Raw genomic sequence first — 22,012 nt, forward strand, 5'->3', positions numbered from 1 at the left:
CATCAATAACTACAACAATAAACCAAGGGCAACAAAAGAGAATAAATAAATATAAAATTTTTTTTAAAAAAAGACTTATATGCCTGAGGATCTGAGGTCCTAGGTTTGATCTCCAGACTACCATAAGCCAGAGCTGAGCAGTGCTCTGGTTAAAAAAAAGAAAGTATTCAGTTCATTTCAGAATCTATAAAGTATATATATATATATATATATATATATATATATATATATATATCAGCATCAGTGAAAAATGAAATTTCCTCTTATATTCCTTCCCAATGGAAGACCAACTTCCCTTTATCCTTTATCCATTTCTGAATTATGAACCTCTCAACAGTTTGGTGAATGCCTTTCCAGATCTTCTACTACATGCACACAAACACAAAGATGTATTGTTTTACTTTTTTTATAGGACAGAGAGAAATTAAGAGAGGAGGGTGAGACAGAGAGGGAGAGAGAAAGATAGACCCTTACAGACCTGCTTCGATGCTTGTGAAACATCCCCCCTGCAGGTGGGGAGCTAAAGGCTCGAACCTGGATCCTTGCACAGGCCCTTGTGCTTTATACTATGTGTGCTTAATCAGGTGCATCACCACATGGCCCCCTGTTTTAATTTTTAAGAAAAAAATGTTTTGATAGGACAGAGAAATTGAGAGGGAAGGGGTGCTAGCGAGGGAGGGATACAGACACCTGCCGCACTGTCTCAGCACTTGTGAAGCTTCCCCCTGTAGGTAGGGACCAGGAGCTTGAACTTGGGTCCTTATACATGACAATATGTAGGAGTGCTCCTACCCAACCCCAATTGTTTTTCTTTTTAAGATAAAAGTGGGGCTCACCTCCTCCTTTTCAGTTTACCTATTTGGACAGAACATCTAGGCAATAGGTCCTTGATTCTCTAAAATCTTCTCATTTCCTACTCCAAGAAGAGAATGATAAGAACAGACGGCCCCAGAGATTTTTTCTTTGAAATTCCTCTATTTTTGAATGAATTGAAGATAGCTGAAATGATTGCCCCATTTGTGTCTCAGTTGATCCCAATTCTCCTGACTTTTACATGGTCAAAGCTATATATATATATATATATATATATATATATATATATATATATATTTCTTTTCTTTATTTTTAAAGATTCAAAGTTTTGTTTTGCTTTTTTAAGATTGTTTTATGAGGTGAGTGGGGAGAAGCTAAAGCATCATTTTGACATATAAGGTGCTGAGAATCAATCCTAGGTCTTCAAACAAGCGAGTCTACATCTGAGCCACCTCCCTAACCAAAAGACTTTACATTTTAAAAGAGAATGACCAGTAAGTATACTGTTCATCTGTCCATCCATCCATCCATCTGAGCACTGTTCAGCTCTGGCTTATGATGGTGCTGGGGGTTTAACCTGGGACCTTTGGTGACTCAGACATGACAATCCACTCTTTTTTGCATAACAATTATCCTATTTCCTCAGTCAAATTTATTTATTTCATATTATATAGAGACAGAGTTCTGCATGAGATAAAAGGAGAGAGAGATAGAAGACAAAAGACCACTGCAGTACCAAGGATTGGACCCTGAGTTTCAGGCATGAAAAGCCTGTGCTATTATTTAAAAAAAAAAAAAAAAGGGAGTCAGGCTGTAGTGCAGCGGGTTAAGCGCAGGTGGTGCAAAGCACAAGGACCGGCATAAGGATCCCGGTTCAAACCCCAGCTCCCCACCTGCAGGGGAGTCGCTTCACAGGTGGTGAAGCAGGTCTGCAGGTGTCTATCTTTCTCTCCTCCTCTCTGTCTTCCCCTCCTCTCTCCATTTCTCTCTGTCCTATCCAACAACAACGACAACAACAATAATAACTACAACAATAAAACAACAAGGGCAACAAAAGGGAATAAATAAATAAAAAATATATATATTTTTAAATTTTTTATTTAAGAAAGGATTAGTGAACAAAAGCATAAGGTAGGAGGGGTACAACTCCACACAATTCCCAACACCCAATCCCCATAACCCACCCCCTCCCCTGATAGCTTTCCCATTCTCTATCCCTCTGGGAGCATGGACCCAGGGTCGTTGAGGGATGCAGAAGGTAGAAGGTCTGGCTTCTGTAATTGCTTCCCCGCTGAACATGGGCGTTGACTGGTCGGTCCATACCCCCAGTCTGCCTCTCTCTTTCCCTAGTAGGGTGTGACTCTGGGGAAGCTGAGCTCCAGGACACATTGGTGGGGTCTTCAATCCAGGGAAGCCTAGCCAGCATCCTGGTGGCATCTGGAACCTGGTGATTGAAAACAGAGTTAACATATGAAGCCAAACAATTTGTTGAGCAATCATGGATCCCAAGCTTGGAATAGTGGAGAGGAAGTGTTAGGGAGGTACTCACTGCAAACTCTAGTGTAGTCCTGCTTTCAGGTATATATTTTGCAGTAGTTTATGGATACGTGTGCACATAAGCTCTCTCTCACAGAAACTGGTGTATATCTAGGTTATGGGACTTTGTTAGAAAGTGAACTACCTGAGATGAAATTAGAGTGTACTATTAAAGGAAAGGTCTCACCCGAGTAATGAAGCTGAAGGGTTGTCATTCCACACGTGAAGTCTCTGGATACATTCTGAGGTGAAGCATGTTGAGGTAGCAATCGTTGCTTTGGTTAGGTTGTGATCGGCAGATGCAATGTTATTTGGTTTGGATTGGGAGATGCATAAAAAAGCCTGTGCTCTGTCAACTGAGTTATTTCATCAACTTTGGCTGCACTTTCTTTCTTAAAAGTGTGACTTTTGTGTCATCCTTTTGGACACATTTGCTATTATTATTATTATTATTATTATAGGGGCAGGGAGAAATTGAAAGCAGGGTAGAGACAGAGATGGAGAGAGACTGAGAGACACCTGCCATACTGCTTCACCATTTGTGAAGCTTTTCCCGTGCAGGTGAGGACCAGGGGCTTGAACCTAGGTTCTTGTTCATGGTAACATGTCTGCTATACCAAGTGTGCCACTACCTGACCCCTGTCTCATCCTTTTGGATCCATCCTGGCAACACCCCTACAAAGTCAGCAGGGCAGGACTTACTGAGATTTGGGGCATAAGATCCCTCTTCAGAGTCACTGCAGGGAGGGCCTGGGGCCCAGGACTCTGGCTTACATTCAGTTTAACCTGTGCTTATTGAAAGGCTACTTTGTGCCAGGCTTGTGTGTGGAGCGGCACCGGGCCAAGGCTCACTGATCAGTCCCAGTGCTCTTGGCAGAGTGAGGCTCGATGCAGGGTCTCTTGTTGTCTTCGGAAAAGGTGCATATCCCAGTCTTGGACCAAGATGTTGGAGTCCCCAAAGAACAATGTAGGCACCTGGGTGTGAGAGGGCTTGTGACCTCTCTAGCTAGCTTGACCCCTTACTTCTATAATTTGCCCCATGTCCACCTCTTCTATGTCTCTTTTCTTTTTTTTTAAATTTTATTTATTCCCTTTTGTTGCCCTTGTTGTTTTATTGTTGTAGTTATTATTGTTGTGGTCGTTGTTGGATAGGACAGAGAGAAATGGAGAGAGGAGGGGAAGACAGAGAGGAGGAGAGAAAGATAGACACCTGCAGACCTGCTTCACCGCCTGTGAAGTGACTCCCCTGCAGGTGGGGAGCCGGGGTTCAAACCGGGATCATTATGCCAGTCCTTGTGCTTTGCACCACCTGCGCTTAACCCGCTGAGCTACAGCCCGACTCCCTCTATGTCTCTTTTCTTTCCTCCCTCCACCCTCCCTCCTCCTTTCGTGGCTTTTTGTCCATGCATCTCCATCTGTCTCTCTCTGTGTGTGGTCCCTCTCACACCCTCTCTCCTCCATGTCATGCAGGTGTGCTGGTCACCATGACAACAGAGACAGGCCCCGATTCTGATGTGAAGAAGGCTCAGGAGGAGGCTCCTCAGCAGCCAGAGGCCGCTGCTGCTGCCACCACCCCTGTGACCCCCATAGGCCACGGCCACCTGGAGGCCAACTCCAATGAGAAGCATCCACCCCAGCAGGACGCTCGGCCTATGGAACAGGTGTGTGCCTCAGAGCATGATTCCCTCCCTGCCCAGCCAGTCTTCCAGGGCCAATGTTAGGAGGGAGGAGATAAGAAAATGAAGACTTCTCACTAACCCGCTACACTATATGTGCTCTGTCAGGGGCAGTACATTTGTTTCTACATTTAATTCTCCCAGACTTAAGAGGGCAGTTATGAATTTCCCCAGTTTTATGCTTGGGGAAACTGAGGCCACTCAGCAGGATGAGTGAGTGACCCAGTGTTACATTGCCACAGGGCAACAAAAGTGAAAGTCAAATCTACACCTGATTTTATGTACTTTTTTCTTTTACCCTCTTCCTCCTCATATATATATATATATATATGTATATATATATATATACACAATGGTTTGTACATGCATAAAATTTCCCAGTTTTCCACATAACAATACTATCCCCACTACATTTAATAATATTTATTTATTTATTTATTTATTATTGGATAGAGACAGAAATTGAGATGGGAGGGGAACAGGAGATATAGAGGGAGACAGAGAGACACCTGCAGCCCTGATTCACCACTTATGAAACTTTCCCCCTGCAGGTAGGCACTAGGAGCTTGAACCTGGGTCCCTGCACACTATAATGTGAGCACTTAACCAACTGTGCTACCACCTGGCCCTAGACCTGATTTTGCAAGCTGTGTTCTTTCCACCTTGTTTTCCTAGCCCTGAGTCTATCCATTCTATCTTAGCAAGCCCAGCATGATCCCAGAATAGAATTGATCACTCTAAATTGACAAGGAACTTTGGGGAGGTCATGTAGCCATCAAATTCACACTTCTGTTAATTCACAGCAGGCCCAGAGAGAGCAGGGAGTTGGTCAAGAGTAGAGTTCGAGCTATTGAACAGGACTCTGATCTCTTTCCTCACCATTAGATAAGCCTACAGTTCCCAGGTTCATGCAGAGTGTGACATAGACCCAAAGACCTGGACCCAGTGAGCAAGGAGAAGACTAGATAGTCAGATTCCCAGAGACCACCAGATAATAAGTTTACTGACAAAGACCAGTTAGCTCTGACCACTGGTTGTATGGACTATGCTCACCTGCAGAAGCTGCCATGATGGCAGTTGAATCTGGTGGAAGACATGAACCCTCATTGCACATGGAAGCTCTGGCTCTCCTTCTGCCCTTACCCACCAAAGACCTTGGTCATCCCAGGGGTCTTGGAGAGTAATGGCTCTGATTTCAGGCTCTGCTGAACCCCAGTGGTCTTTTAATTGCATCTCATTTGGGTGAAAGGCTATGTTTCAAAGTCACTGATCAGACTCTTCCCTTGGTTGGACCTACAGAGCCTAGACATGGAGGAGAAGGACTACAGTGAGGCCGATGGCCTATCAGAGAGGACCACGCCTAGCAAGGCCCAGAAATCACCCCAGAAGATTGCCAAGAAATATAAGAGTACCATCTGTCGAGTCACTCTGCTTGATGCCTCTGAGTACGAGTGTGAGGTGGAGGTAGGACACACCCAGTGCCACATGCACCATCCTGGGTCTCTGGCCTCAGAGCCAGAGCAGGTGTCTTCTGTGGGCATTCAACTTGGACCTCACTAGAGGGCATCCATGGAGTCCTGGACCAACTGTGGCATCCCAAAGAGATGACCTGGCCTGCCCTCCTTTGTACAGATGGTGCACTGAGGCTCAAAGAGCGATGTAATGATTGTAAATAGAATTAATTACACAAGGCACAGGGCTGGCACCAGGGAAAGGTTCCTCAGGGTGGTTGTACCTTGGCAAGGAGCTACTAAGGGCTGGTTTCTTTTCTTTTTTCTCCTTTTCTTTTCATCTTTTCTTTGCCTTCCTTCCTCTCTTCCTCTTTCTTTCTTTCTTTCTTTCTTTCCTTCTTTCCTTCATTCCTCCCTCCCTCCCTCCCATCTCCCTCTCTCTCACCACCAGGGTAATCACTGGGGCTCAGTGCCAGCACTGTGAATTCACTGCTTCCAATGGCCTCTCCTCTCCTTTCCTCTCCTCTCCTCTCTCTCCCTTTTCTTTTCTTTAGATTTTATTTAATAGGCAGGAATTTAGAGGGGAGAGGGAGATAGAGAATAAAAGAGAAAGATAGACACCTGAAAACCTGCAGGTGGCAAGAAAGGACTCAAACCATGGCCTTTGCTCATGGTAATGTGTATGCTCAAACAGATGTGCCACTGCCTGGCCCCCAGGGGCTGGTTTCTAACCAACAGGCCTAGGAGCTGGGTGCTTTCATCTTGCCCAAGTAGATACTTTAAGTGATTTCACCAAAATCACTTAAATATATTTATTGGCTGGAGGGGCAGGTCTACCATTGTAAACCCCTACTATCAAGCCCACCACTACAGACTCCAGGATAAACTGGTCATATGAGGGATTCCTGTATGTTTCCCAGGCACAGAGAGGCAGCCCACTAAAGGGATATCCTTACCTAGAGCGTACAGATGCCTTTGTGGCATGGTCCTGCTCCACAGTGGGTGGCCAGACAGATGCCTACTGTCTGGAGCCAGCCTTTCTGGCCCCACAGTTAAGCTATTATCTCCCTTTCCTATACGAGCTAGATTCCTGCCTGAATTCTAAACTCTCACTCACCCCCTAGAGGTTCTGTTCCAGTCTAGGCACTGTTCCTGGCCCTTTTCCATATGTTCAGAAGAACCCATGGGGTGGTCTCACTATTGACATCTCCTTTTCTCCCTGTGACCTGATTGTAAAGGATGTGGCTTGCTTCTGAGTCCTAGGCAGCTGGGTCCTTTTTCTTTTCAGGGTTTTCTAATGTTTATCCCTTCAATAGAAGGATTTCAGGGTGAATACCATACCTACTCTAGGGCAAATAATAAGATATCTTCAACCTTCTTTCTCCTGTCTATATTGGCCCCAAGATACTATTTCATATTACCTGTGAAGGACATGGAGAATTTGACCAAAGCCAGGTTCTCTGGAGGCTTCTTTGGATTGACTACTTCACACTTTCCTGCCCTGTGACCCCTTTATTGGTGTTCACCTTCACACCTGTGGTTAGGAGAACCCAGCTAGGTTCTTAGTGCTTTTCTTTATTATTATTATTATCATACTTTTTTTCTTTCCTCCAAGGTTATTGCTGGGGCTTGGTGCCTACACTATGAATCCACTGCTCCTGGCGGCCATTCCCCCCACCCCCATTTTATTGTATAGGACAGAAATTGAGAGGGGACAGGGAGATAGAGAGGGAGAGAAACAGAGAGACACTTGCAGTCCTGCTTCACCACTTGTAAAATGACTCCCCTGCAGATGGGGAGACAGGGTCTCAAACCGGGATCCTTGTGCCTGTCCTTGCGCGTCGTACTATGTGCACTTAACCTGGCACGCTATGCCACACGCCTGGTGCTGTTCTTCTGAATCTCCAGGTCCTGATGGTGCCTCAGATAGGCACAGAGCCTGGTTGAAGGGGAGAAGGTGGCTCTAAAAGTGCTGCTTCTGGCTGAGGCTGATTTAGGACCCTTAAGTCCCTAGAACACCCCGTTTTCTGCCTGGGCAGGGAGGGGCACTCCAGATGGACTGCCTTCACTCAGGCTGGTGTAAGGGTTATGCCAGGAAGGCAAGTCATACTGGGGCCCTTAGTCCCAGGCCCTCCGCTGCTCCCTACCCATGTCACTTATGTTTCAGATTCACCTCTTTCTCTTGCTCCCCAGACACTTAGTTTTCTGATACTTGGGCATAAATTAGACACCATTTAATCACTGTAAAGAGTGGAGAAATCAGCTCACTCCCTCTTCTGCTCTAGCTCCTCCTCTAGTCTAATGTTTAGAAAGATAGCAGGACTTAGGGAAAGGTAACTAGTGATCTGGGCATTAGTGTCATCTGGGTTCTTTGGGACTCAGAGCACAGAGCCAGGTGGGTGTCAGGAAAACCACACCAGATTCTTGGAGGTTTGAGGAAATTGAGGGCTTAAGGTTGTCCTGGTGGGGGTTGGGGTATTCCTCTGCTTAGGTGTCACCCCGAGGTATGTTCTGACCTCACCACACTTCTGCTCTCTTTAGAAACATGGCCGGGGCCAGGTGCTGTTTGACTTGGTGTGTGAGCACCTCAATCTCCTGGAGAAGGACTACTTTGGCCTGACCTTCTGTGATGCTGACAGCCAGAAGGTACCTGGGCTAGTCATGCAGCTGGCCAGGGAGGTCTGCTGTGGGGGACCCTCTTCCCTTAGGCCCCCATAGCTGCATGTCATGACATTCTTTTGCCTTCAGACCTCAAGGACCTTCTCAAGGTCCATCCAGTGCTGTGGGTCCTCAGTTCTCTATCTGCACTTCAATTCTTCCTTGAGGGCCCACCTGTCACACCAAGATGAGTATCTGGAGTGTGATGGCATGACTTCCCAAGGAGACTGAGGCTCTCACCCACAGCACCTCCTCTCTCACCTTGAGAGCCCCCTTGTCTGAGTTTCCTCCTTCCCTCCAACCCCACTGAAGCTGCATTAAGTTATTAATTGTGCTGCCTTGGGGCACTGACTCCCAGGCCCTGCAGTGAATCTGGCCTTACCTCCCAGCCCCAACGAAAAGAGCCCAGAAAACTCAACCAGGGAGCTCAACCACCATCAAGGACTGTTGGCAGGCTGTTTCAGGGTGTTTTTTTTCTTCACCTGGGCATGTGCGTGTTTTCTCCTCCACTACCCACCTAAAGAATATTGTCTTCTCTTTCAGAACTGGCTGGACCCCTCCAAGGAAATCAAGAAGCAGATTCGGAGTGAGTGGCCTATTGTGGCTGGGAATCTGGTTGAAGGATAATGGGTGGGGGTGGGGGGTCCAGGCCTCAAGGACCCAATTGTGCTGTTCCCTTTGTTCCAGGTGGTAGGTGCTGGGGCAGTCAGGGCAGGGATTACAGTTTACTGTCATTTTACAGATGAAGAGTCTAAAGCCCAACAAGAGTGGTGACTGTCTAGAGTCACACAGGAAATTAGATAATTTGCAGCTGCATTCATGATGCCAGCCCTGTAAGGGACCTGAAGAATCATGTAAACTGACAGCTTAAAGCTGCAATACTCCTCTGCAGAGGATACAGATATCAGTGATCAATGACCTTTGTTTCAGCTCAGCATCCTCAAGCCAGGGCACTGCCCAGCAGATGGGAATTATCATGCCAGGGGAAAGCCAGATCCACTCCTGGACCCTGGTCATCTCCTGAGTAAGATTTTGGCTGGACCAGGCCTTGAGCCCTGACCTCCCAACCCCATCTTGCCCTCTTTTCCTTTTTTAATGTTTCCTCCCACCTTTTACTCTTTTTAAAATGTTCTCTTTCTTATTTTAATCACATACATGATACTACTACTCCTGGGATGCCTTTTTCATTCTCTCTTTCAGAGAGAAAGAGGGATGGAGACAGGGAATAGGAAAGGGAGACACTACATTGCTCCACCATCTGTGGTGGATGCTATATAGTGTTGGGATTTGAACTCAGGGCCTTGCTTATGGTAAGCTATCTCTTAGCCCCTCCAGTTCCCACCCAGCATTCTTTTCAAGGCCTACAGTAAAGACAGATGATCAACCTGACATGCTGTCTATTCTGGCCCATGAGAGGAGGCATAAGGCATATCAGGAGGGTTGGAGCAGCCTTCAAATTGCAGAAGGTGGAGGTAGGTGGCTTCAGCCAAAGGGGGTATATAATAGGTGGAGACCTGGAAACCAGAGGCAGAGATGCCTCCTCCCAGGCCCCTCCTCTTTGGCTGTGCTTGGGCTTCCTGGTCCCTGGGCTGGAAAGCTATAGTGAACCAGTTGCCATGACAGCAAGCAGCTGGGCCCAGAGATGCCAGCTGACTCTGCATGCAGGGTGCTGGGGGGGGGGGGGGATTCTTCCTGTGGATTCCTGTCAGTTGGAGACAAAGAGGCAGACACACTAATAGAACATGTTCCTTTGAGGCCAATGGAGTCCTAGACCTGAACTATAGACTGTCCCCAAAAGCCTCCAATCGACTGGGAGGTCTGCCTCTCATGTATGAAAGAATCAGAGCATTTTCTGGCAGCCAAGTGTGCAGTGTTTGAGAAGAACCAGGAGGCTGGGGAAGAGAAGCAGCCAGCAGAATCATCAGGCCTCAGCTCCCTCCCTGGGAGATTGGTTCCCTATTCCCGCAGCCCTGGCCAGTGCAGTTAAGGCCTGGTGGCCAGTCACTTCCTTATGGCTACCTCAAGTAACCCAGAAACAGTCCTGGCTCCTTCAGGTCCTCCTTATAACTCTCACCCATTTGTCTTTGTTCTGCCTTCTGGAACCTTTATGTAGTGTGTGTGTGTGTGTGTGTGTGTGTGTGTGTGTGTGTGTGTGTGTGTCTCCCTTTTCTTTATTTGTAATGGCCCCTCAGTATTCTGAAGGAGACACCTTAAGTCCTGTGTCCTGGATTTCAGACCTTGTTGCCCAGTACCTAGAGCATTAGGGACAATTCTTCTACCCCACTGGGCTCCTGATTCTATTTGTCTCCTGGATTAGTGATTCTCAAAGTAGAGTGACTAATATGTGGACAACATCTGACACATAGTCTGATGTGATGATTAGAAGGTCATACTTACCTGGATTTGATTCCTGACTACCACCACTTCTTGTGATATTTAATTGTTCTGCACTCCAGATAGCCTCATCTATAAAGTGGTGGTGGTGGGGGTAATGATAGTTCTAACCTTTGGGGTCCTTGTGAGTATTAAATTAGTCATTATGTGCAGTGTTTGAGAAGAACCAGGAGGCTGGGGAAGAGAAGCAGCCAGCAGAATCATCAGGCCTCAGCTCCCTCCCTGGGAGATTGGTTCCCTATTCCCACAGCTTATGAACCCCTAGGATGGTACCAGCACCCAGAAGCACTAGCATGCATTGACTGCTATTATTACTATGACTATACTTGAGACAGGGAAAGTTTCCCTTTGAAGCTGCTTTTTCTACAGAGTCAGCTGTGAAACTTGGACACTGGAACAGATGCTCAGAGTTTAGATCCTTCTTCTCTGACACTGGGTAGCTGAGTGTCCCCAAGAGAGTGACTTAACCTCCAGAATCTTCACAGACAAAATGGAAAATCTGCCTCAGGAGTATTAGAAAGATTAAATTCTTCTCTATGCATGTAAAGTTCTTCACATGCCAAGTGACAGTGCTTAGCAGATGTTGCAGATATGCCTGCTATATGGGGGAAAAGGTGATGCCCACAGGGCAACGACAGCATGACCTCTAGCCCTTCATGACCATGACCCTGCCCTAGATGAGCCTCACTTCCTCATTTTGTCAGGGGTGTGAAGGGCTTTTTTAAAGCATGGAGCTAAAAACATCCTGGGATGTTGCCCCTTGTTCTGATTATTGCCTTTCATTAAAGCCTGCCAGCTCATTTTTCCCCCCTCTGTCTCCCCCAATCCTCACCTCTCTCCATTCCGAAGGGCCTGTCCTTCTGTTGACTTGCAGAGTTTATTTCCAGCTTAAACCTTAGCCTTTATTTTGCCCATTGTGTTCATTGATTTTTTTCATATCTCAATGTGGAGGTTAACGTTTATTCCTGTGAAATGCCCTTTAGTACTTTTAGTCCACTATATTTGACTTTTTGGTCTCGTTTATAATCCAGTTCTGCCATCTGCTATGGAATCAATGTGGTAGAGGGCAGAGTTTTCCAAACTGTGTTCCAAGGAACGATAATCTGGCAGGGTGCCCTATGGAAAATGGATAGAACAGGCACATTAATTTTAAAAGTTGTGGAATGCAGGCCTCCCCTTTGGAGAGGTGCAATTGACATGACAGAGTGAGGGTTCTGAACAGTCCAAAATTAGGAAGGCAGTTGAATTGGGGTCCTTTCTAGACCTTTATTCCCATTAATATGCTTTGCTATAGACTTTGGTGTAGAGGAAGGATCTCAGGCTCTGGAGCTCATGTGAGATGGGGCCAAAGTCAGCCCCAGCAGTGCCAGTTCCTAGCTAGGTGACCCAGGTCACTTTACTGTCTGGGTTTTAGTTTTCTCACTTGAAAAATGGAGATAATCATAGGATTTATGAGATTGGTGCAAGGTTTAATGAAACCGGGATTTAAATTTTTAATTAACAGTGTGACTGGCACCATTGGTTTTCTTTCTGCCTTCCTCCCCACTGCTGGCCTATATAATCTCTTAGTCCGAGCCTCATTCTCCTCATCTGCTAGGTGAGAATGATGTTCCAGGCTTCCTGATTGGATTGGAATGAGATTATAGATATGAGGAAACTTAATAATGCCAGCCATATGGACTGGGAAGTGACTCATCTAGTGGAGTGCACATGTTATGATGCAAGCAGACCCAGGTGCAAGTTCCTAGCCACTCTGTGTGGCTAGATGTGACTGCAGGGGAGAGGCTTCATAAGCAGTAGACTGGTGCTGCGGTGTCTCTCTTCTCTCCTTCTCTCTCTCTATCTTTGTCTTACTCTCTATTTGAAGCAAAGAAAGAGAGAAAGGAAGGAAGAAAGAAAGAAAGAAAGAAAGAAAGAAAGAAAGAAAGAAAGAAAGAAAGAAGAAGGAAGGGAGAAAGAAGAAAAGGAAATGGCTGTGGGAGTGCTGGAGTCATGCAGGTATAAGCCCCAGTGTTAACTCTAGTGACAAAAAAGAGAGATAGAGAGAGGGAGGGAGGGAGAGGAAGAGAGAGAGGAGGGAAGAGGAGGGGAAGAGGGAGAGAAAGAAGGAAAAAAGAAACAAACAACACTCATAAAGTAGCTTGGCCATCCACTGGAGTGGTGGGACCTCTCTGACTTTTCCCTCATCTTTTCCTCTTAGGCAGCCCCTGGAATTTTGCCTTCACAGTCAAATTCTACCCCCCTGACCCTGCTCAGCTGACAGAAGACATCACAAGGTGAGGGTCGTGGAGGGGGCAGGTGTGCTGACCGTGTGAGATGAGGGATGAGGGTACCCTGCCTGGGAGACAGGGTGCATTTTATGATGTCAGTCACAAGCTCAGATGGCCACCAGGGCCAGGCAGACAGGCTCAACAGAAGAAGACAACTCAGGGCAAGAAAAAGTGATGCCAGCAGTGCCAAATGGTAGCAAACTCTTGAATTTAGAGGAGGAGGTGTTTCAGGGAGCAGGAAGGCCCAGAGTGAATCCAGGAGGGTACTCACCATCTAAAACAATTGCTACTTAGCTTGGGCAGTCTTAGACATATGGGAATGGGGCCTGGCTGTAGATATGGAGCTAGAGATTTGAGGGCAAAAGCCACATTGTAATAATGCTGACAACAAATTCGAACTCTGCACATGGACTTTGGTCCTGCATTCCACCCTCTGCACATGTGGAGCATGTGGGGTCCAATTGAAGCATGTGGTCCACATGGAGGCAAGCCCAGACTCCTGGCCAGGCAGGAATGGCACATGCAGTCTCACTGTGTTCAGAGAGCCCTCCCAGTCTGCCAGCCAAGGTAGCAGCCGCACCAGGTTTGGCTCCTGTTTCTAAGAGGATTAAGAGCTTTATACTAGCACAGGCACCATCCCTCTGGTCTTGCCCACTGGTGCCCCTCCTTTTTGTGCCAGTGCCCAGGAATTGTGCTTCCAGGGATCCAGGAGAGGAGTTAGCTAATGCCCTGCATAGCTGGTCCCTGAAGATGGATGATAGTAGTAGCTGATTTCGTCTAAAATATTTGGACCCAAAATAAACTGGTCAGAGTGACTGATTGAAATGAAAGGTTGGTCAGAATGTTTGGCAGTGATGTCTGCGTTTCTCTAATTCTGAACAAAGTGCCCAAGATCCCATGCTTGGTGCCTATGATATTTGAACTGCTGTGGATTCTGAGCTTGCGCCTTGGCCTTGAGCACATACTGAGGCTGCACCTATCTCTTTTTCCAGAGATACAGTTCTGACTGCAAAATAATTCCATGGAGCAGTTTTATTATTATTTACTATACTAAGTGAAAGCCACTTAAAAGGAAAATAGGCAACTGAAAGAAAAAATGATGAGACATAGCAAAAGGGGCTCCAAGGAGGCTTCACTGGCTGACAATGAACTGAAACGTTTTTTTTAACACACTGCATCTGAAAAAAAAGCAATAAAAATGGTTTTAAATTGTTCTAAAAACTGTAAAAACCACCCAACTGTGTATGAACATTATAAAAGAAACAGGACTCAGTGATTGGAAATGTTTCTTTTTAAATAATTTGTTTTCTAGACAATTCACTAAGAGCTGGTGGCATAAAAAAGAAAGTTCTGAGAAAACAAGAGCAGACAGGTCCATCTGGGTTGTAGCATCTGGTGCAGAAGTTAGAATGAATGAGGTCAAATCTCATGTGCTGACTTGGGAAGGACTCTGGCCGAGAGTTGTGTGCGAAAGCACAAATAATCAGACATGGCATCAAAACAACACGTACTTTTAGAGGAAAAAATATCACACAGATTACAGGGCCAGTGCTGAGAAAGTTGTGGTGAGGTAGGATTGAAAGTAAACACCAGGGAGTCCGGCAGTTGCGCAGTGGATTAAGCACTTGTGGCGCAAAGTACAAGGACCAGCGTAAGGATCCTGGTTCAAGCCCACGGCTCCCCACCTAAAGGGGGCGTGCTTCAGAGGCGGTGAAGCAGGTGTGCAGGTGTCTGTCTTTCTCTCCCCCTCTCTGTCTTCCCCTCCTTTCTCTATTTCTCTCTGTCCTATCCAACAGCAACAGCAATGACAACAATAATAATGACAACAAGGGTAACAACAAGGGCAACAAATTGGGAAAAAATGGTCGCCAGGAGTAGTGGCTTCGAAGTGCAGGCATCGAGCCCTAGCAATAACCCTGGAGGCAAAAAAAAAAAAAAAAAGTAGTGGTCCGGGAGGTGGTGCAGTGGATGTAGTGTTAGACTCTCCAGCATGAAGTCCTGAGTTCAATCCCTGGCTGCACATGTACCAGAGTGATGTCTAGTTCTTTCTCTCTTCTCTCATCCTATCACTCTCATTAGTAAATAAATAAAATATTTTTTTAAAAAAGTAAACACCAAGAGGAAATTTGCATGTCACCTCTAAAGTTTGCATTTTTATTAATTGCAGTACATTCATTGTAAAATTTAAATTACATGACATTAAATAAAAATATCCAAACCAGCGAAGCAGCTCTATTTGATTTGAAAATGCTCCCACCCTTAGAAAAAAAATCTCTTATGGGGGCCAGGCAGTGGTACAGTCAGCTGAGCACACACATTACCATACTTAGGGACCTGGGTTCGAGCCCCTGCTCCCCACCTACAGGGGGAATGTTTTACAAGTGGTGAAGCATATCTGTAGGTGTCCTATCTTCCTTCATCTCTAGTTCCCCTCCCCTCTCAATTTCTCTTTGTCTTATCAAATAAAATAGAAAGGAAAAAATGGCCTCTGGAAGTGGTGGGTTCATAACGCTGGCAAGAAGCCCTGGTAACAACCCTAGTGGCAATAAAATAAGTAATTAATGAAAACACAAAGCAGAACTTGGACTGGATTTGGTGTATTGCACTGAAGTAAAAGACTCTGGGGTGGTGTGTGTGTGGGTGGGGAGGGTTCAGGTCCTGGAACATGATGGTGGAGGAGGACCTAGAGGGGGCTGAATTGTTATGTGGAAAACTGAGAAATGTTACACATGCACAACCTACTGTATTTTACTGTTGACTATAAACCATTAATCCCTCCAATAATGTAAAAAAGTTAAGAAAGAAAGAAGTGCTTAAAGTGGAGTGCAGTGGCACAAAGCCCTCTCCTAGCACATGGGGTGGCGAGTATCTGGGAGCACTCTGCTTCTGGATTGGTTCTGATGGCTTGGTGGGCATCTGTGCTTGGAAGCATTAGGGACAGAGTGGGGCCCTGTGCTCATGCCCACTCTCCCCTATCTCCAGATACTACCTGTGCCTGCAGCTGCGGGCGGACATCATCACAGGCCGACTGCCCTGCTCCTTCGTCACACATGCTCTGCTGGGCTCCTATGCTGTGCAGGCCGAGCTGGGTGACTATGACACTGAGGAGCATGTGGGTAACTATGTCAGCGAGCTCCGCTTCGCCCCCAACCAGACTCGGGAGCTAGAGGAGAGGATCATGGAGCTGCACAAGACCTATAGGTGAGAAGACCTCCTCCAACAGCCTCCCCAAGATCCTCTGTGGTTGACCAGAACTTTATTCTCTGGAACATCAGATGCTGTGGTGTCTCTGCCTCTAACTAAGGCTATGGGTGAGAGAGCAGATCACTTCATCCTTGTGTCTCGATGTCAAATGAGAATGATAGTCTCGGTATGACTCTGACACCTCAGGTTTTTAAGCTTTTCTATGGATTCAATAATTCCCCGTCTATGGCCTTTGAGAACCAGTGTTTGTTTTTTTCCTTGCTTTCTTGTTTTTGCCCTCTGGGGCCTTATCCCTACACACTTCCACTGCTCTGGGCAGGTTTGTTTGTTTTCCTTTTAATTGTAGTCAGAGACAGGGAGAAAGAGAAAGAAAGATACCACAGACTGCTCCACCTCTTATAGAGCTTTCTGTGGTGCTGAGGGATGAAACCCAGGTCATGTGCACGGCAAAGAGTGTGCTCTATGAGGTGAACTGTCTACAACCCTCTCCCTTTTTGTTTCAATAATTTATCTTATGACAGACAGACTGGAGAAGTGCTCAGTTATATCCTTTCAGGGATCAAACTCAGGACCCCACACATTCAGATCATGTGCTCTCCCTGCTGAGCCACCTCTCCAGCTTTCTCTACCATTTGGGGATATTGATAGCTATTGTGTTCTTGGCTAAGTGTCCTGGTATTTTGATCCTACCATAAAGTTCAAAAGTTTGGATTCTGACATTTGACTGAGTTTGCCTTCTGGCTCTTCCCTTTTCTAGCCAGTGATCTCAGGTAGGTCTTCCTCCTTCCCTCGACTCTAGACTGGTCATCTGTTCGGTGTGTGTCCTAATAGAAATGACCCTGTCAGATGGTGACAGGACTAAGGGGTGCATATTCAAGACATACCATGCTTTTCCTTTTGCTCTACGATTTGTGGGGTGGAGTAGTTGATTGGAAGGTGGAAAGCACCTTTCTCCAGGAGTTAGAAGATAGTGTACTAGAGGTGTAGTTGTAGGTTGGCTGTTTAGCTTCCCTAAGCATCACAGACTTAGATCATGAATATTGCTCAGCTAGCTATCAGTATTTGCAACATAATTCATTGTTCAAGATCCTTAGCATCTCTGGGCTCCAGGAATGAGATACTCAAAATACCCCTTCATTGTAACCACCAAAACACCCTTCCCCATTTCCCCATTTCTAAATGCCTACAGTGAGGGTGGCACTAGCCCTGAGGGAGAGCCCCTGGAGCTAAATAGCCTCCATGGTTCTTTCAAGCTAGAAGTACTTTAAGCTTTAAGTTCAGGGTTGTTACGGGAATTCAGTGTGATAAATTAAGCACATTGTAAACTGAAAAGTGTAATGCATGTGGAAGGGCACCTGGTGATAGTCTGGTGGCTAATGAGGGTGGAGGAAAGTTGTGTTCCAAGGCTGCAACTGGAGAGGACACCCAGGACCAGATGTGGAGGGGATGTGTCCATGGAGAGGAAAGCCTCTGGGGTGTGATGGAATGTTCCATCAGGGGTAGTCAGTGCCTCTTTCCAAGACTCACACACTGACTCCAGTTAGCCACAGCTACAGTCAGATTGTTGAGTAGGATACTGAAACTCTACTCTTGGTTAATGGTGTTTGCCTGGGCTCCAGAGGATAGTGTGCTGGCTATCCTGCTTTGGTTGGTTATCCCTGTCATAGGCATCAAGATATGTTAGGGCTTTGTCAGAGTCACAGTATTATTTCAGAAGAAGGCATTCAGACTAATAAAGGCTGAGGAAATATTAATGGCCATCTCTTTAACTATCAAGCTCTTTGGGTTTAAAGAACACAATAACATCTGGAGTCCAGATATCCCACATAGCAGCTTGTTGAGGTAGACAGAGCAGAGCAGAACAGAACGGAGGAGACAGGCCCAGAGGATATGAGGCAGATGTTAGTCAAGTGGCTAGGGAACACAAGCTCTGGAGATAAGTTGGGATTCAGATTCCAGCTTTGCTGCATGATAGCTGTGTATCCTCATTCAAGTTGTTCAGCCTTTCTGTGCCACAGTTTTCCTTGTGTGCAAAGTGGGAATAATGATCATCTCTACCATACAGAGTTGTCAGGAGAACTTATGTAAAGTGCTTGGAACAGTAACCAGCAGGTAGTAGTTAGTATTCAACAAATGCTAGTGGTGACTAAGTGTAAAATACATAGTTTCCCAGCAGTCAAAGCAAAGCAGGAACTTGATTAAACACATAACTCTCCTTTGCAAAAGGGAAAATATGCACCTATACCTTAAGGGAGATTAGCTTCTGATATAAAATTCTAGGAAAAATATCTTGGGTAGGTAATAATTTAGGGGATCCTGGTGATTATAATGAAGAGTGTCTTCCACAATATTCATGGTCACTGTGAAGCAGAATTTATGGTTCACAGTGGCAAAATGAGGTAAAAGTCCAGACTCTCAACTCAGCTCATGAATGCTTCCTGGAGGCAACAAGACTGAAGTTTTGGCAGGAGCTGGTGATTAGGTAGACTGAAAGGGATCCTGGAGTTGTACAATCCTGCATGAAAGCAAGGGGGAGGACTGGGTGAGACCCAGCCACACCCCTATTCCAGGACATTTACCTCCTTACAATCATTGGTTGTCCTTCAGTCATGGAGGTCAGGCCTGGCCTTTCCCACAGCCACCTACAATCCTGTTCTTTCCCTCAGGGGCATGACTCCAGGAGAAGCAGAAATCCACTTCCTAGAGAATGCCAAGAAACTGTCCATGTATGGAGTAGACCTGCACCATGCCAAGGTACTGCTGGTCCCAGGTTCCCCTAGCATCTGGGTGGGGCCCCCAACTCCTACATCCTGCTGGAGGATTTTGTATGCCAAACCCTGTGTGGCCTCCAGTCTTTTCTAGTTTCAATTTTCAGTGCTCAAAGTTACCAGCCATTTGCCTCCCCATGATCTTTATCATTTTCTCTTTATATAACTTTCATTTATGAGCCTATTTGTGCTACCACTAGATTGGCAGATTAGGGAGGAAAAGAGAAATTTTCATTTATTTGTGTTCTTAGCATATAGCACACAGCTCAGCACCAAATATGTACTACTGAATGTTTGCTGTGAATTAACAATGAAGTGAGTGTCAAAGTGATCAAATATGGGAAAATGACAAGATGAGTGAGTGAGTGGCTGAGTTATCCTGAGAAGAACTGGTCAGTGGGGTTCTAGCCTGGAGGCTAATAACCCTGCTCTTGAGGACTTGTTACGTGCGGAGCTCAGGGAATGGCCATGAAGTTGGATGGCAGTCCCCTACCCCATCCCAGTATGGACCCCAGACCTGCTATTCTATGGCCACATCTCACACAGGACTCTGAGGGCATCGACATCATGTTAGGAGTCTGTGCCAATGGCCTGCTCATCTACCGGGATCGGCTGAGAATCAACCGCTTTGCCTGGCCCAAAATTCTCAAGATCTCCTACAAGAGGAGTAACTTCTATATCAAGATCCGGCCTGGGGAGGTAAGCCCACCTTCCTTCTCACTGTAATGGACTAGAATAGCATAGACTTTACAAATAGGCCTGAGCTTTCCCCCCCAGAATATATGGATCCAGGTCAGGGTGGTAAGGTTCTGGTTGGGGGTGGGGAGGGGCCATGAGGAGGTGATGGGGGGAGAGATTCTATAGAAGGCTGTCTACATAAGCTTCATGTCTTAGGCATGTGTCTACTTCCCCACATGAAAGCATACATATAAAGAAAACTACATGTTTTCAGGTTACAAAGATCAGTTATATGTGCATATATTTGCTTACCTATAGTACTCAAGGTACACATAAAAGACTGCACACATATCCAGACATGCATGCATTCACCCTCTACATCTCACCCATCAAAAAGTCTTAGAAGAAATCCAAACCCATCTGCTTTTGCCCTCTCCACTGTAGCAGCCCCCAACAGCCACTATTTCTCACCTGCAGCTCTGCAATGTCCTCACTGGTCTCTCTGCTTCCATTGTTACTGCAGGCCATTTTCTCATAACTGCTAAAAAGAGTTTAGAAATCCATCCCTTCATCAAATTATGTCAACCCCTCTCCCCCCACTCCTTATTTAAACCTTTTTTTTTTTTTGACAGAGCATTAATCAGCTCTGGCTTATTTATGGTGGTGCAGGGGACTGAATCTGGGACTTTGGAGCCTCAGCATAAGAGCTTAAGATTTTTAAGAGCTCCCTTTTGCTATTTAAAATCCAAACTCTGTCTGTGGTCTCATTTGCCTCTCTCTCTCAAACCTCACTAACACTGTCCTCACCTACTGCACTCCAGCCACTTTGGTTTTCTCTGAGATCCTTGAAGAATACAGCTTATTTTCCACTACAACCGCCACCCCCTCTGTTTTTTCTCTTTTTCTTTTAAACATCTTAGCATTTTTTTAAAATTTATTTTTAAAAGGAGACATTAACAAAACCATAGGATAAGAGGGGTGCAACTCCACACAATTCCCACCACCAGATCTCCATATCCCATCCCCTCCCCTGATAGCTTTCCTATTATTTATCCCTCTGGGAGTATGGGCCCAAGGTCATTGTGGGATGCAGAAGGTGGAAGGTCTGGCTTCTGTAATTGCTTCCCGGCTGAACATGGGCATTGACTGGTAGATCCATACTCCCAGTCTGCCTCTCTCTTTCCCTAGGAGGGTAGGTCTCTGGGGAAGCGGAGCTCCAGGACACATTGGTGAGGTCGTCTAACTAGGGAAGTCTGGTCGGCATCCTGCTAGCATCTGGAACCTGGTGGCTGAAAAGAGAGTTAACATACAAAGCCAAACAGAGTGTTGACCAATCATGGACCTAAAGGCTGGAATAGTGCAGATGAAGTGTTGAGGGGTCTTCCATTTTGTAGATAGCTAGTAGGCATATTTTAATTATATTTCAAAGGGCCTGTAGTTATACCAGTTTTATTTTTTCTTCCCTGAGCCTGAAATCTGATTTGCAGGTGGATCCAGGTTATTGTCTGGGGGAGGTGATGCCATGGCTGGAAAAGGGACAGAAAGCTGAATCAGGGAAGAGAGTAGCTCCCTAAAATGGGGAAGGGGTATAAATTGTTGACTGTAAACCCCATCGATTTGATTTGGTCTGGGGCCCATATTCACCTTAGAAGCCTATGTGACCTCTGCATCCTTGTAGATCTAAGCTCACATTCTGTGGTCATCAGTAAGAACATTCCAAGCTACCTCAATATCGACCCATCTTACTCAGGTGTAGAATAGAGTATGTTTTCCATTTTCCCTTCAGAGGATAGAACATTCTCTACCATTGCTGATCCAAGTTGAGGGCAAGGTCCTATGGGGGCCCACAAAGGGGTGTATTTTGTTGTTCCTGATAGAGATGACCGGTAACAATAGAGAGAGGGATTTATTTGAGGTCTAGGCCCATCATGTCTGTTTGGGAATCTCAGGACTCCCCAAATAGGGCCCCAGCTGATGGGGTGCCCTGACAGTAAATAAAGAGTCATCATTAAAGTATGCCAGTCTCTTGCCCTTATTCAACTTTTGCAGTCCTTGCTTTGCTAAGGTTAGCTTTGGAGTGAGTGAGAGAACTGTAATAGGAAGTAGGTGAGAAGGGTATCTGAGTCTAATTTAGACACTGTTTCATTAGGAACTTTATACTGATTCACTGCAGACTATTGTGTACTTTTGCTTTCAGGTATATATTTTGCCCTATTTTATGGATATGTGTGATCATATGCTCCATCTCACGGGACCTGTTCTATATCTAGGTTTTGGGACTTTGTTAGGAAGTGAACCACCTGGAATGGAATTAGAGAATACTATGAAAGGAAAGGTCTCACCCAAGTAATGAAGCTGAAAGGTTGTCATTCCACACCTGAAGTCTCTGGACAGTCTTAAGTGAAGCATACTGAGATGGTACTCATTGTGTTGATTAGGTTGGGAATCAGTAGGTGCAGTATTATTTGGTATGAATTGAGAGAAGCACGCAGGAAAGTGCACCCCACCATAGAGGTTCTAGGACTGGGGGAAATATAGGCTCTATAGTGGAAATGTGAGATTCC

The 22,012-nt window shown here is 45.8% G+C and overlaps 1 protein-coding gene across 12 annotated transcripts in view; it reads left to right on the forward strand.

Annotated features, from left to right (window-relative positions):
- Window positions 1-22,012, forward strand: part of EPB41L1 (erythrocyte membrane protein band 4.1 like 1) — a 212,675-nt gene that overhangs the window by 130,808 nt on the left and 59,855 nt on the right. For all 12 annotated transcript variants that reach the window (XM_060189328.1, XM_016186133.2, XM_060189324.1 and 9 more), the window contains 8 exons: window positions 3,820-4,010; window positions 5,325-5,489; window positions 8,018-8,122; window positions 8,678-8,720; window positions 12,729-12,804; window positions 15,781-15,999; window positions 18,669-18,756; window positions 19,317-19,469. In XM_060189328.1, the coding sequence (XP_060045311.1) occupies window positions 3,834-4,010; window positions 5,325-5,489; window positions 8,018-8,122; window positions 8,678-8,720; window positions 12,729-12,804; window positions 15,781-15,999; window positions 18,669-18,756; window positions 19,317-19,469 (1,026 nt within the window). In that variant the 5' untranslated portion in view covers window positions 3,820-3,833. The remainder of the gene's footprint in view (window positions 1-3,819; window positions 4,011-5,324; window positions 5,490-8,017; window positions 8,123-8,677; window positions 8,721-12,728; window positions 12,805-15,780; window positions 16,000-18,668; window positions 18,757-19,316; window positions 19,470-22,012) is intronic.

Source organism: Erinaceus europaeus, chromosome 1 (genome assembly GCF_950295315.1).
Source record: "Erinaceus europaeus chromosome 1, mEriEur2.1, whole genome shotgun sequence".
NCBI lineage: Eukaryota > Metazoa > Chordata > Mammalia > Eulipotyphla > Erinaceidae > Erinaceus > Erinaceus europaeus.